The sequence below is a fragment of the Camponotus vicinus genome, unplaced genomic scaffold (assembly GCF_025532165.1).
Source record: "Camponotus vicinus isolate PSW18456_S1 unplaced genomic scaffold, iyCamVici1.0 SCAF_8, whole genome shotgun sequence".
NCBI classification, from domain to species: domain Eukaryota; kingdom Metazoa; phylum Arthropoda; class Insecta; order Hymenoptera; family Formicidae; genus Camponotus; species Camponotus vicinus.
In genome coordinates, this window is record NW_028141980.1 from 18,783,608 (window position 1) to 18,799,676 (window position 16,069).

The 16,069-nt window shown below is 30.7% G+C and overlaps 1 protein-coding gene across 2 annotated transcripts in view; it reads right to left on the reverse strand.

The window, feature by feature from the left end:
• Window positions 1-5,095: 5,095 nt before the first annotated feature.
• Qless (decaprenyl diphosphate synthase subunit 1 qless) overlaps window positions 5,096-16,069 on the reverse strand; it is a 38,391-nt gene continuing 27,417 nt past the window's right edge. For both annotated transcript variants that reach the window (XM_083106361.1, XM_083106364.1), the window contains 6 exons: window positions 14,386-14,519; window positions 13,076-13,217; window positions 8,114-8,203; window positions 7,352-7,483; window positions 7,074-7,268; window positions 5,096-6,965 (listed from right to left, as the gene is read on the reverse strand). In XM_083106361.1, coding sequence (XP_082962487.1) covers window positions 6,744-6,965; window positions 7,074-7,268; window positions 7,352-7,483; window positions 8,114-8,203; window positions 13,076-13,217; window positions 14,386-14,519 — 915 coding nt within the window. In that variant the 3' untranslated portion in view covers window positions 5,096-6,743. The remainder of the gene's footprint in view (window positions 6,966-7,073; window positions 7,269-7,351; window positions 7,484-8,113; window positions 8,204-13,075; window positions 13,218-14,385; window positions 14,520-16,069) is intronic.

Consider the following 16,069-nt stretch of genomic DNA (forward strand, 5'->3'; position numbering starts at 1 on the left):
CGCAAACGTTATAAAAATTACCGTAGAATATAAACTTTTCCGCACAAATTAAAAAAAAATTGAAGTCTGTACGATTTTTTTTGGCGGAGTTATGAATGTTGACATGTCAAAGTTACCCATGCATTTTAGTCTGTTTATGCCTGTTACCGCCAGCATTAGCGTTACCCGATGCACACCACAAGGAGGTTGCGGATTTTGTGCATCGTGTGTGTGTGTGTGTGTGTGTGTGTGTGTGTGTGTGTGTTGGACGGAAGAAATGAGACATATTGCACGGAAGAAATGTGTATGTTATTGCATTTAATAATGTGTATTCCCGCCTCGTCTTTGAATAACTTCCTGAAGACGTTCGTGCATATTGATGCAGGATCTTATTGCATCTTGAGGAATTTCGTGCCATATGCATTGTAGTGTTAACTCCAGTTGATGAAGAGTAGTTGGCGGTCTCTCGAAACACACACACACACACACACGATGCACAAAATCCGACCAGCAACCTCCTCGTGGTGTGCATCGGGTAACGCTAATGCTGGCGGTAACAGGCATAAACAGATTAAAATGCATGGGTAACTTTGACATGTCAACATTCATAACTCCGCCAAAAAAAATCGTACAGACTTCAATTTTTTTTTAATTTGTGCGGAAAAGTTTATATTCTACGGTAATTTTTATAACGTTTGCGAGAAAAATTCATTGCACCCCGTGGAGCGCGTCAAAATATGCAAACTTTTTAAAATAAAACATGACCTCACTTTTAAGGAGATGGCGGGAGGGAGGAAAGGAGGAAGTCAAAATATGACAAATTCTCTTTAAAGTAGAGACTTCAAACTTTAAAATAAAAAAAAAAATTTTTCTGATACGACCATTTTTCGCGGCGTTATGATTATTTAAAATTGAGTGAAATTTTGATAAAAATTTTTGTTGCGCTAATTTTGTTGCTCAGTGTATATAAAAATATTAATTAATAACAAAAATATTATAAATGCTTTATTATAGATACTTTAAATGTGTTAAAATAAAACCTGGAATATTTTATACATGCATTATATTACGTGATTTTTAGAGCGAATTATATATACCATTGAGAAAATGAAAAAATAATAAGCAATATGTCTATTTTCAAATTAATATATATGGTATTGTTGCGTCCGCGGAACGATATGTATCGAACGCGCGCGACACAATTGATCGGCACACGCTCGCACTCGCGCACTCGAAAATAATAATACGGTTTTTTGAAACACAAGAACCACGAAACATAGAACCACGAGAAACATACAAGAACTCAGATAATTCGTAAAACGAAACACAGATTTTAACGCGCGACCGCTCAGCTTGACAGCTGGGCTCAGACTCAGCTGACCGTCGTTGATGTTAAACAACCTCTTAACAACGCGCGCGGAAACGATCTTCTTCCATCGACGTACTTCCCGACAGAATAATGGATGGCGTATACATCCGCAGGAACGAGACGCGGGGACGCAACAATATAAATAATAAATAATTTTTATAAATTACTCACCGCATATCTCTCTGGCTGCTTCAGGCTCTCTCACTGTTCTCTGGCTGTCCGATACTTTTCCAGATGTCCTTCTCCTTTCTTCATCCTTTGCTTGCACCTTCACAGCACTCATGTTCACTCGCGAACAAACAATTAATTATATTTAGTCATATGTAGAAACGATTGCGAGATACTTTGCACGGCACTCCCGATCACGGAATAATTACGAGAGACGCACTTTAATATATTGTATAAGGGATAGAGAAGTTCGCTCGACGTTTTTATGAAATCAAATTAAATACTAATTCATTACAAATGTTGTTTTCATTATTGATATATATATGCAATACATGTATATTAATACGAATTATAGGATCGAAAGTTTAATAAAATTGAAAGTCATGATACAATAATTGTTTAATTAATAATTAATTTAAGAATATACGATGTATTTCGCACTACGATCTTTACTGCTCGAGTGTTGCCGTGTGAATGATACCAAGACCGTATGACTAGCGCGCTATTGTTTACATCGTCAAGGCCGAACACCGTGTTATTGTCCGTTCGTCATATCGAAATATATTGTATTATATTATATTATATTTTATATTATAATATAATATAATATAAATATGTTAAAGTACGTAAAATATTTCGATGACGAACAGACAATAATACCGATCTTGGCGTAAACAATACATATTTTTATTATATTATATTATATTATATTATATTATATTATATTATATTTTACGTATTTTGATACAGCAAATAATTTGTCGATATTGATCGCGATCGCGATCGCTCTAGAAAAGGATTTAACGGAGCGCCTTGTACTACTACTTTACTCTTTGAGTGTCGTCGCGCGAATAATAATAGAGCAGAGAAAATTAGTCCGAAAGACCGTGTTATTATTATTTTTTTATCGAAACATTTTTCAAGACTATGGCATATAAATATTAGCGCGCTATTGTTTACGCCGCCAAGGTCGGTGTTATTGTCTTGTTCGTCATCGAAATATTTTACGTACTTTAACATACACACACACACACACACACACACACACACACACACACACACACACACACACACACACACACACACACACACACACACACACACACACACACACACACACACACACACACACACACACACACATATATATATATATATATATATATATATATATACATATACATATGGAATATATTAAAGTATATAGAAGTACTTTAGATTATATAGATTTTTTAATTATATGATTATTTATTAAAAGATTGTATGATGTATCTCATGGAGCCTTACATTATATTAATTATTTAGATCCACGATTCAATTATTTTACTGTGCGTCCTTATAATCCGAATTATATTTCAATGATTGAAAAATAAAACAATGAAACGTCGCAGACATATTATATTCGACTCTATAAATATCTATAAATATTAAAGAAATAATTTCTGCTCGTAAAAATCGATTTCATATCGAAATAATAATTTATTATTTTAGATTTCTGTTACTATATATATGATTCTTATTATAATTAATTAAATGAATAAATTACGAAATATGCGATTCGAGAATTTTCGTCGCGGTATGTATATAGATATTAATTATGTGTTATTTATAAAAGTTAATTAATTATATTGTTATAATAAATAATTTTCCGATGTTAATCGCGATCGTATCTAGAAAAGAAATTTAACGGCGTATCACTATATTACTCGTTAGAAAATATTAGACAATAACATATGAAATTATATAAATCGTTTCACAATCGACATGCAGATATTACAATGCTATCTGTATCTCATTTATATAATTTCATATGTTATTGTCTAATATTTTCTCTAATGTGTTATATTAATTATTTTGTTTCAATTTTTAATCACGGTAATAAATGATTGCGATTCGATAAAGATTTATAGTTGCGATACAATTTCATGTCGTGAATTAATTTTTAATTAATTAATTTATATTAATATTTAAAGCAAATTATGTTTCGATACTAATCGTAATCGTGTTTAGTAAAAAAATTACAATACAATACGAAACGTTTCTCACCACTACCTTATTACTCGAGAGTCACCGTGCGAATGATGACAAAGCCGAAACATAGCGCGCTACTGTTTATATTTTATATTGCCAAAGTCGAACACCGTGTTATCAATAATTCGTTGCCAAAATATTTTATATATTATAAAATGTACATTAACGCGGAATATTAAATTAATGAAGTATTTTAATTTATTGATTAAAATTGATTATTTATTAAACAATTTATCCTTTAATTATGCTAATTATTTGCATCTATAATTCGATTGATTTACCTCGTGTTCTCTCACAATCCAAATTACATTTAGATTGTCAAGTAGAACGATAAAGTAACACGGATGAAATATATTTGTGACTCTAAATATTATAATAATTATTATTGTCCGTAAAAATCGCAACGATCGAAGTAATTATTTAATATTTTGAATTTCTATCATTTAATCGATTTTCGATTAAATTGTATATTGGTTAATAACAAGGCTTGAGAAAATTTATAGCATTGGTCGAAATATAGTTAATTCTAATATTAAAGCTTTAACATAGCGCGCTACTGTTTATTTTTTGTATTGCCAAAGTCGAACACCGTGTTATCGATAATTCGTTGCCGAAATATTTTATATATTATAAAATATACGCTAACGCGGAATATTAAATTATAGAAGTATTTTCATTAATTAATTAAAATTGATTATTTATTAAATAACTTATCACGGAACCTTTCGTTATGCTAATTATTTGAATTTATTCGATTATTTTATTTTCAAAGTCAAATTCTATAATATTTAGTTTTGCATTTTAGAAGACTGACTTAGAGCGGGCTAAATAAATAAATAAATAAAAAATAAATAAATGATGTTGAGAAGAAAAAAAACACACATAAATAAATAAATAAATAATAGCGTGGAAAGAGAGAACATACTAATATTTTTATATAATAAATTATTATTAATTAAATTATTTATATTTTTATTTATATTATTTATATTATCAGAGAGACATATATGTTACCCTCTGAGAACATTCGTGGACATTGGCTTTGTAGTTCATGTTCACGTTTTGTCCACGGAGGAAGTATCGCTTCCAGGGATCACCTAAAAGCAGGCCATGACATCTCTCAGTCTTCTCTCTGTGCATACAAATGATTCAAATCATTTCGTCGAGAGCGACATCTATGCGTGATGTCGAAAAATAGTGCGAAAAAAAGCGGAGATAATACAGTTATCTTCTTATCATTTGTTTATTGAATTTTTTAGAGTAATTTTGTAAAAATTAATGTTCTTTCATTTATTGATTTATAAATTTGCCAAATATTGAATTTTATTTAATCTTTCACATTTAGATTTTATTAAAATTGCAACTTTTTTACTAAACTTTTTTATATTTTTTAATTTAAAAATAAAATATACTAAGAGAGAGAGATATGTATGGTCTTAAAAAGTCCAATATGTAAAAATAATTTACACTTGTCCTAAATAAATTATCTCAGGAATATGTTTCTTCATTTTAAAATATTTCATTATATTTTTATATATGTATACTATATTGAAAACAAACTGTTTTTTATTGACAAAATTTAAATATTTTTAATACATATTACAAAAATTACATGGTGGAAATTGGCTTGTGTTTTCTTTCTTTGTGTTGTTACATTTATAACGCTATTATAAATCTATATTTGATCATAATTACATGTGCTTGTTCATCAGTTAATGATTTATTATATTCTGTAATATTATGAATTCTATATATATATATATATACATTAATTCTTCTCATAAATATAAATTATTGTACATTAGACACATTTATACTTATATATCAATTAATAAGTGATATATTTTGAGCGATTTCACTTATTTAGTGAAAAGGATCTGACAAAGATGATTTTGTTTTCATCATCGGTATTCAAACATAAAGATATTTTTAATTTATTTTCCCATCGCGCGAATCGCAATGCATTCTAACTTATAGAGGCAGATATATTTTATTAATTATGACAGACCAAAGTTAATTTTTGCTAAACCGGTTTGCGAGAGAAATGAAAGACTGACTTGTCTTCTTTGGCAAATATTCTTCGCATCGTTTTCAGCAAAATTTCGAATTAAACTGCAATGAAAATTAAAATATTGGCATTCTTCTTATTATTTAATTTTATAAATTTATTCATTGCTCCAAAAAAGTTGTACGTTCGACTTTATCAAAAATACATACTCGCTGAGAATCTAATCATCGATCATAATATAGACCAAAATAACTTATTATAATGTTAATTCTATACGTCTGCTATTATTACACATGTATGTTTTTTTCAAACTTTTAATTTGTTTTGCTTTACATATCTGTTACGATAAATTGTCATTAAGACTTCTTTGATGCAAACGATTTTTCTGATGTATTTTAATAAACAATTCTCATTAAATTTTTAAGATAGAGCAATTTAATTTTGCGCATTATCATATTTTTTCGAGAGCCAGATATAATCATGATGAAAAATTCATGCATAAAAGAAGCTTAATAGAAAAGATTATTAATGCTAATACATTATCATTAAAATCTAAATTTTATTTACATTATATTTATGATCGGCTAACGCGATTCATAAAATCAGGTAATATGTATTATCCTTCTTCATAGATCAAACGAACATTATATACCTAGGCACTTTGTTATGAAATACACTTTCTGCATTTTTCCAGACAACTAAATCCACGCGTCAATAAAGTCCTCTGAAAAAGACAGAAATATTTTAGTGATTACATAATATGCGGCGTGGGACGCTTCTCCCCACACTCTACGTCCCCGTTTTTTCTTTCTCGGATGAGGTATGAGTTTAGGGACGGCAATGCGATGATATCGACTATCATTATCAATTGCACATCAACTTTACACCATCATTATGCAATATAAAACTAATTTCCTCTTACTTAACCATATTTTATGGAAATTCACAGGTAATGTCACTCATATATATATATATATATATAATCCCGGCTAGTGATATAATATTGAATAAGAAAAATTTTCAATGCGGTCTCCGAATATACTCGATTTATAAAATTCGAGGAAAAAATTAGCTTTCTAGTCATTTTATCTCCCACCATAATTATATAAATAATTATAAAATCGATTTTCCCCCCCTCCCTCTCCAAACTATAAATCTCTCAGTTCTAAATTTCCCTTCTTGTCAATGCTATTTCATACGATTGATGACCAAATCAGCCATAATGATAAGAGCCTTTTGATAAGGGCTCTTAGCAAAGGACTGTACGATCTTATTGGCCTCCGCGCAATGTTTCTTCGCCAAGAATCTTGTTTGCTCGAGACCGTTGGACTTGTGCACCAATTCGAAAGCTCTCTTGACGTCGCCGTGTTCTTGGAAACGGCGCATAATCATCGCATTTAATTCTGGGTACTGCAACAGTCCAAATAATCGAAGAGTAACCGATTAAAATCGTGACATTGTATATTCTGACGTTGAAAATCTTTATCGATAATACGATCGATAATATGACTTACTGACCCGTTCGCAAGCGAAGAGCACCGGGGCTGTCGCTAATCCAAGTTTAAGATCAGCGGCCGTGGGTTTTCCTAGAGCTTCTGAAGAAGCAACAAAATCCAAAAGATCGTCTACCAATTGAAATGCCAAGCCTACATTCCTGCCATATTGGAAAGCCATCTCTATCATGTGATCGTCGACTTCGGCAAGTATAGCAACCTGCAATGACATCAATTAAAAATCACTTGTAAACATTTCCAATCATGTAAACGGCAATTCATTTATCAAGCGATGAGGCTTACCGCTTTGGAGCAATTGGCGATTAAACTCGCCGTTTTTCGATACGTCTTTGTAAGATAATGGGCGAACCTTTCGTTTTCCGTTTCTTTCGAGCCGAGTTGCATAAATTCTCCTTGCACCAAGTCAGTCACTATCTACGAAGTAATATAATCTGCTTTAGACATTGCGTTCGTCAATAGTTGATCTTAGTTACATAATTTTATGGCATCCTTTGAGGAGGCGAAAATAAAAGGATAATAATATGATAAAGTATACAAAAAATCTGCAAGGTGTGAATTTTATTAAATGTTAAATACTTATAAAAAACATTGCATCAGCCTTTAAAAATATAGAAAACGCAAATAAATGAATAAGTTTTTTTATTCTTTTTTCCTCTAGCTAAAACAGCCTTGTTCATATTCATAAAATTATTAAGATATAAAATTAGAGTATAACATAAATAATAGCAATAAAATATAATTTGGTAATACTTATATTTTTTTTATTCAATAAAATAATGACTTTCCTAATGTAATATTTTGGATCGATACTGTATATCCTATTTTTATTTGAATGATTTAAAATTAGCCGAAGAAATTTAGCGCGAGACTTGATATTCTTGCGTGTTTTAAAAGCTTTATTTGTCAGAATGTTTTCTATAAGTGTTATAGCGTGCATCAACTCAAATTGGCTTTTCGCCAATTGTAAATCAAGGATCCTGCCATCAATAGAAACAAAGAGCGTAGATTTAAGAGAAGACTTGAAAGTGCGATAAAATAATTTACCTGACTGATGGTGATGGTTACATTGTCATTTTGGAGTCTGGAGAGCATCCGACAGGCAATCGCCAAGATGTAATCCCCCGCCATAGCCACCTAGAGGGCAAAATGATCGATGTTACTGTTATTATTCAAGATACAATTAAAGATACAATACAGCTTCTACGATAAATATTATAGAATACAGATCGACATTTTCGCATTCGCACAGTTTTGGTTGGTATCTCGGTCTTGCGGTCTTGGGCTTCGTCGGAAATCGCTGATAAACACATTGTCTATAACGAGCGACGCCATCAAAACCGCAACACCTCGACGGCTCTTAATGACCGCGGTCTATTGTATGTCATACACAATGTTGATTTCTAAATTTCCTCATACATCGAATTTTAAAATCAACATACATTGCGCCACTTTCCATTCCTCGTGCAATTTAATTCGTCGATCTTATATACATTCTCTTATAAAACTTTATGTACAGGTGCGTTTCCATTTTGGTCATTTCAGACTTTCACTCTACAAAAATAAATAGCCTTCTAAAAATACGATATTGCTATAATTTTTACGAAAAAATGTCGAAATCTTATGTCGAAATATATCAAAATATAGAAATTAGATTAGTCGAAAACCATAGATCGACGCTCGAGGAAAAATCTCTCTGGTCAAAGATTCCTGTAACGGAAGAGTATATCCGGTGATATTGGAATTTTCGTGTAGAAAGAGATACGAGAAAAAACTTTTGTCGTGATAATGACGTTGTTTTGGTTGGGTAAAACGATTGAAGGAAGATCGTTTCGTGAGTCGACAATGGTTCAAGTGACTCAACTAACGGCTCGTAATTTCGAGTTTCACATCCGGCATCGTTTACGTGTCGCCTTTATTTTCACGCATCCTAGTCGCGAATATAACCGAAAGACACCTGTGGACAGGGTTTTCCCCTGAGCGGGAGCTGCTCCGGCGCGTGTGTACTTTCTTGCAATTATCCCGAAGCGACGTTTCGCTAAACGAGCATGAATCAGCGCGGAAAGTAGCGGTCCACCGGCGGGAAACATTAATTCCGACTAATATTATCTCTCTCCGGGGAAACAACTTGGAGAATAGGCTTCTAGAACTTGGAATATGGTCCCGTCATTGCGTGTTGCAAAGCATTTGTTGTACCGTTTAATGAAATGAGGAGTAAGAAATGAGTCTTTAGCACGTATCAAGTATAAGAAAGCATCTATTTCGCGAGTATGTACTTGCAATTTACTTGAATAGGTGAAAAATAGAAAACATTTCTAATTTTGTTATCGTTATATTATAATATAATATATGATTATAAGATATAGTGTAATTGATATATAATATATATGTTATAATATTATAATTAATATAATTATTTTGTTTCTCACTACATTAAAGTAATATTGCTTCTTTTAATTATCAATGCGAGTTATTGTATTCTCTTATTTATCGTTAGGCAATATTCTCGTCAATTCGAGTCTTGCACTTGCTTTGCGATGGCTTACATACGGAGAGTCACGTTTTACAGGCACGTAATCTCGTTACTGATAGGTGTAACTCAAAGATAATTATTGCATACACCTCGGCAAGAGTTCTCTCGATTAGCGGTACGTTAATATACGAGCGAATTATTGCACAATTCATTAGTTCAGCTATGTCTGAGCCATCCTCGGCAGCCTCGCGACTTTCGGCGACTCTCGTCGGACTTTCCATTTCTCTGGAAGGCGCTAATTCCATCATGCGTCAAGGTTGTCACACTTTTGCGACCCCCTCATAATATTTGCACGCGCGTTATTTCAGGATTCAATTATGCAAATTGCAATACATTGCATCGTCCGATCTTCACTCGGCCCAACTCGTTCTCACATCATCTTCATTTCTAATCCTCGACGATAGGTGTAAAATGCGTTGTTTGTTTATCATTTCTTGATTTTATCTTCGCGTAATCATAGAATAAATTCACTGTTTCTCATATTTATACATTTTATCGAAATATAAGTAATGCTGTCGTTACAAGCTATCGTTGTGTTTCACAACGTCGTTGCAACGACGCGATATGCATCGAGCTACCCATATGTCTCAACAGTCTCAACAGAGTATCGAGTTAAATGCATTAAAGTGACAAGTTCCAGGACTGTAAACTCATAACATCAGTGTGGAAATCGGAGAGATAGAGAAGGAAACATCAATATCTTTTGTACAACACGGTCTACAAAGTCTTGCAATGACCTTCTTTTATCTTTTCTTATCGACAAATTAAATTTAATAGTCCAATTGAACGAGCAAATTCTATTCGAAGATTATTCATCTTTAAGATTTATTTGTGATCAAAGGTTGAATATTTAATTATCTGAGCCACACACATTGTATTCTTAAAAAAAACCTCATAAACTAATAGAATTATTCATGAATTCTGTAAAAATTACTTAAAAAAAGTTTAAATCTCCATGCATACTAATTTTTTTATTAAGTTATCTGAAACAAATAATAGAATATTCATTGAAAAATAATTAAGTGACTGACAAAGAATATATTTTAGAAACAATATTTGAAATTTTGTATTTTATCTATATCGATATGATCTAATATTTTACTTTAAAGTGCCAAAGAACTTGAATAAATTTATTTGTATCTGTTCTTTATGGATATTTCGTACGAAAATGCATTGTTTAAAAAGTTTTATTTAAAAGATAAAAAAATGTTCTTTTTTCTAGTGTTTATTCTTACAAATTAATAAGAAAAAATGTAATTTTATTTTAAATTCTACAAATATTTATTGAATATATATTTAATAATATATATATATATCGATTTATCGGCTTTTGAGAGATCAATTTTTCAGGCTTAACTTTCTTCAGCTTTCGTAAAAAGATTATTTGCTAAAAAAGTAATATTATTGAAATTGTAATGCAATCTGACAAGCAAGTGCAGTCTTTAGTAAATATCTGTAAGCATAAATTCATATTTTAAACTTTTAACTAAGTATTGAAGTTTATACACAAACAAAAAGCAGTACGTTTAACTTTTATATTTTTCCTCAATTATAAATAGATGCAATATTTTTTACTAGAAGTATTAAAGTTTATACACAAACAAAAAGCAGTACGTTTAACTTTTATATTTTTCCTCAATTATAAATAGACGCAATATTTTTTACTAGAAGTATTGAAGTTTATACACAAACAAAAAGCAGTACGTTTAACTTTTATATTTTTCCTCAATTATAAATAGACGCAATATTTTTTACTAGAAACAGATCTCTTTATATTGAATTTATTCTATTGAGAAAAAAATGGACAAGATAATTTGTATATGAAAGACAAAAAACAAAAGGACAGATATTATACTTTTCAAACTTTCAATTAGATGACAGAATTCATATGCAAAAAATAATATGTCGTCACAGTATTTTTGTATTTTCTACTCTCGAGTTATCAATAAATGTAATATTTTGTTTACCAGATAAAAAGATGTTTTCTGCGAAGAATTTGCAATTCTATCGAGAAGAAAAGAATGACTTACGAGAAACTTTGTATATGAAAGGCAGAAAAGGAACGGATGCTTTTCTGCAAGTGTGTTTACGTGCGTACTTGCGCACGTGTGTTAATGCGCTTTTTCGCGTTCTTGACCTAGCACCTAGTCTTCGATCGCACTCTCGTTTCACTTGCCATTGCATAGACGCTTGTATAACGTCGATAGTGAATGCAATTCAATCATTTTCGCGACGCCGATTGAAAGCTAATTAATAAGCATTAGAAACGCGGCAAGTGGTCGTCGTATAAGGAAAAGCGCGAATGAAATTCAGGCCGTTCCGGCCGATTGCGAAAGTGCGTATATTAACTCCTATGCGTTTGAGAGTTAAATTTTTCGATCACGTGTCGCACGTCGCCCACTGTCGCGCGTTCCAACTGTCGATTTCTAATATATGTAATTTTAGCAAGTCGATCGACTCGTCGCTTTCGAAAGAGTGTTATATTGTTCGTTGTATCATCTGTCAAACGGACGATCCTCAATCGATATTCTCCTTTCGATTCTTTCGAGTTTTCCGACGTCCACGTAACAGGTGGAGATCAAAAATCTGCCTCCAAATCTAGAAAGCACGCGCGCGGTCGATGCCCAGCCATGAATCGCATTAGCCTCCTTCTTTCTCCGATATTTTAAAGAGAGAGTTCCCGTCGTCGTCACTATACTGACCGTTGTGTAGTAGCCGCTCTCGATAAAATTTTAATGAAAAAAAGGATGAAGAAAGCACCGAAGAAATAGCTTTATGGAAAAAATCCACTCGCAATCATGTATAAATATATATAATTATATATGTAGAATATGCTCTCTTTCTCTTATATGCTCGCTGTTTATGTAAAAAAAATTATATATAATAGTAAAAATATATATACATAAAATATATATAATAGTAAAAATATATATATATAAAATATATATAATAGTAAAAATAATAATGGAAAAATAATTTATAAAAGATTATTTTTGCAATTTTTTGTAGAAAAATAAACTTGCAATTAGATTATACAATATTTTATATATAATTTTATATACTTTTATAATTATATTTAGGCAATTTTTTTTCATTTCCTCAAATTTCCTCAAATTTCAATTTTTTTCTAAAAAGTAATGTGAAAAACATTCTTTTAAACATTTTTTAAATTATTCTTCTGATTATTTTTTCTATATGCAGATGAAGATTATATAAGAGATAAAAAATATAAGAACATATTTTATATGTAAATATATATATTTATATTTGTGAGTGCGTGTGATTAAATATGAACCTTTTTCTGAGTAGAGAAAAGATACCAAAAATATTGACATATTTTACACTTATATTTTTGCGCGATATCGATCTTTGGTAAAAAGTTTATAATAAAATAATTTCGTGTAATAAAGTATCACGTCGATTGAATCTTTGCGAATCAAGAGATCGAGAGAATCAAAAGATCGAATCTATCGAACCTTCTTTTGACTCCAGACGACATTAACTGACGGTTTGCCTCGACGGATGTCCGATTGGTCGATCACATCGTCATGCAATAAAGAGGAGCTGTGGATCATCTCGGAAATCATCGCTATTTGTCGTTGCGAATGCGAGAGAACGCTGAAAAAAGAAGCAAAAGCCTCTTTGAAAAAGCCCCTTGTAGAGCCATTTCCGCAAAACCGTTATAATCATATTATCGTTATATCCATTAAATATATTTAATTAATCAGGACTGGAAAATTATTACTATAAAAATAATTCGAAATAACAAGTATTACAATTTCTGTTATATTTTTTAACGCTATTTTAATGCTAAGTCAAGATTGTATAGCACACATATACAATGTATATTTTGTAAGCATCTTTTCATATTCAAATGTAACAAAAACGGTATATTTATGATATCTCTATCAATGTAAAAATTTGATACTTTATTATCTTACAATTAACAAAGAGATCTGTTACAAAAATACTGAGAAAAACATGTTTTTTTAAGATCTCTAAAATTAATAAGTATCTCTAAATTTAGTAAGTATAAAAAAATTGTCCTCTTAAATTTTTTCTTTTAACATTTTCTTCTTTTAACAAATTTGTGGCTAAACTCGTCTTTTTGTACATTTATAAATTTTATAAATTTTCATAATCCAGACATGATGTCGATATATACATAACAAATATTAAATGGCGAATTATAGAAGACAACTAGTCGTACATACATATATTATGGATTTACAAACACAACACAAAAAATCGCACATATACAATAAAACTGTTAACATTTTTATAGAGATGTCATTGTTTTCATTCTTACGAGTTGACAAGATATTCATATATATAATCGCAGAGATTTTCATTATATTGCAATATGTTCTGTGCAAAGTTCGAAAAGTTACTTATACAATTTATGATTTATAGATGATTGAAATGGACTGATGAACACTGACATTATGCGCACATAGAATAACGAAGAGCTTGTCAGGTCGTAAGAATGAAAAAAAATGACATCTCTATAAATATGTATTATTTACGATTTTTTGTGTTGTGTTTGTAAATCCATAATGTATCGTGTGTGCGACTAGTTGTCTTCTATAATTCGCCTTTTAATATTTCCAATAATAAATAAATAAATGTTACTTTAAGTTTTTTCAAGAAGAAGAAAGATAATTATATTCTTTTGTATTTTTCTGTGATTATATAAGCGTGCGATTGTTGATTGATAGTTTGATATAAAAATTCTTTCTTAATAAAAATTTCAGAAATGTTTATAGAAATATTTGTGTCCACTTACTTCCTTCCCTTGTGATAATTAATAGCTCGTGCCATGAGTATAGTAAGTATGGGTCGTATAGCTTTTCCTTGGCCATCCAAGTAATATGTGCTTATAGGTTGCAGCTCTTCTTGCGTAGTATTGTTGATAAGTTCCTGAAATATAATAACATATACATGCATTTCCAAACTTTCGATATCAATAGAAGAAGATTCACAGACTCGTATTATTGCTGAAATCGTAAAGCGGTATGGGACTTTTTTAGTTCAATTTACTATGCTCTCTCCTCACAAGCGCTTGCATATAGTACTCTGGGATACCCTGTATATATAATTTTTATTTTATTCGAAACAAACTATTCGCTAAATCTCATATTTTCCAGATCGAAAATAACTCAAAAATTATTATGAAAAAATTATGTCAATTTTTAATGAGAAGTATTGGCATGAATGCCAATTCTTGTCAGTCTATTACTGAACACGCAATATTATTAGATATGATATTAATCGCTCGTGAGACATTTTCATAAATCTTTTTCCCACAACTTCGAGAAACGACATGCACAAACCGGAAGAGAAACCTGTGCAGCTCTTGTCTTTTCGAAACGGTATTGAAATTTTTGTGAATTAAATATGCGTCAACTATCTTCGTTGCATCGAACAAGACAGGATTTCGCCGATTAGAGTCGAGCCACTTTGAATTCCAGACACGACACAGACTGAAAGTTTGTTCTGGAATTTGGCCAAAGTCGAAAAGAACGCTCGATTTCAATTTTGACGTCATTATCTTTTTTTTTTCAGCGCATTTCTCACACAACCGGAAATCGAATCTGAGAAAATTCAATATTGTTTAAATATTAATGCTATAATAATTTATATATGTGATATTTCGATTTCTCTAACTTTCTTCAAATCAAATAACGCTCGAAATTCTAATTTAAATGCAATTTCTTTTATTCCATCAACGTTAATATCTACAATATTTTGTCATATCATTTATATTTTTAAGAATATCGAGAGCAAATGATTTAATTGACAAAATTGAGAACTGAATTTAGGATCTTATATTTACCGGAATTATTCTTGTTATTTTGTATTGATTAATCGATGTGTATTATTATATTCTCTGGTTACAATAGTAAAAATGCATAGAGTGTCTTTTAACTGCTGATATAATCGAAAAAAATTTATTCTACATAAAAAAAAAGAATAAGAGTAGAAAATGTAAAATAATTTTTTTTCATACAAGACTAATAGTTGAAGATATATCATATAAAGACATTATTCAAGCTTCAAAAAGTGTAAATATATTATTAATTTTTCAAATTTTAATGTCGGAAAATAAAGCCTTGGAAAAAAATTTACTTTTATATTTTCGATTTACTTTTTCTACATAGAAATATTATCTTCCTAATTGTATCATCAGTTGTATCATCACGGAATATTTTGTGTATAAGGATATAAATATAAAATAATCGATTTTGATAACACACCCTTATAATTTAGAGACAAAAGCCTATATATTAGCTATACCGCGTTTCTTAATGGCAGTCGCAGATGAATATTCGAACATTATGTTAAGACTTTTTGCGGTCAAATTTCTCTGTAATACTTGAGAAGCGTGCCATCTCGTTTATAAAGTTGGTTGCATGATTCAATTACTTCATGCTCGTAAAGTATGACCAGAATCAATGAGTTGCATTCTT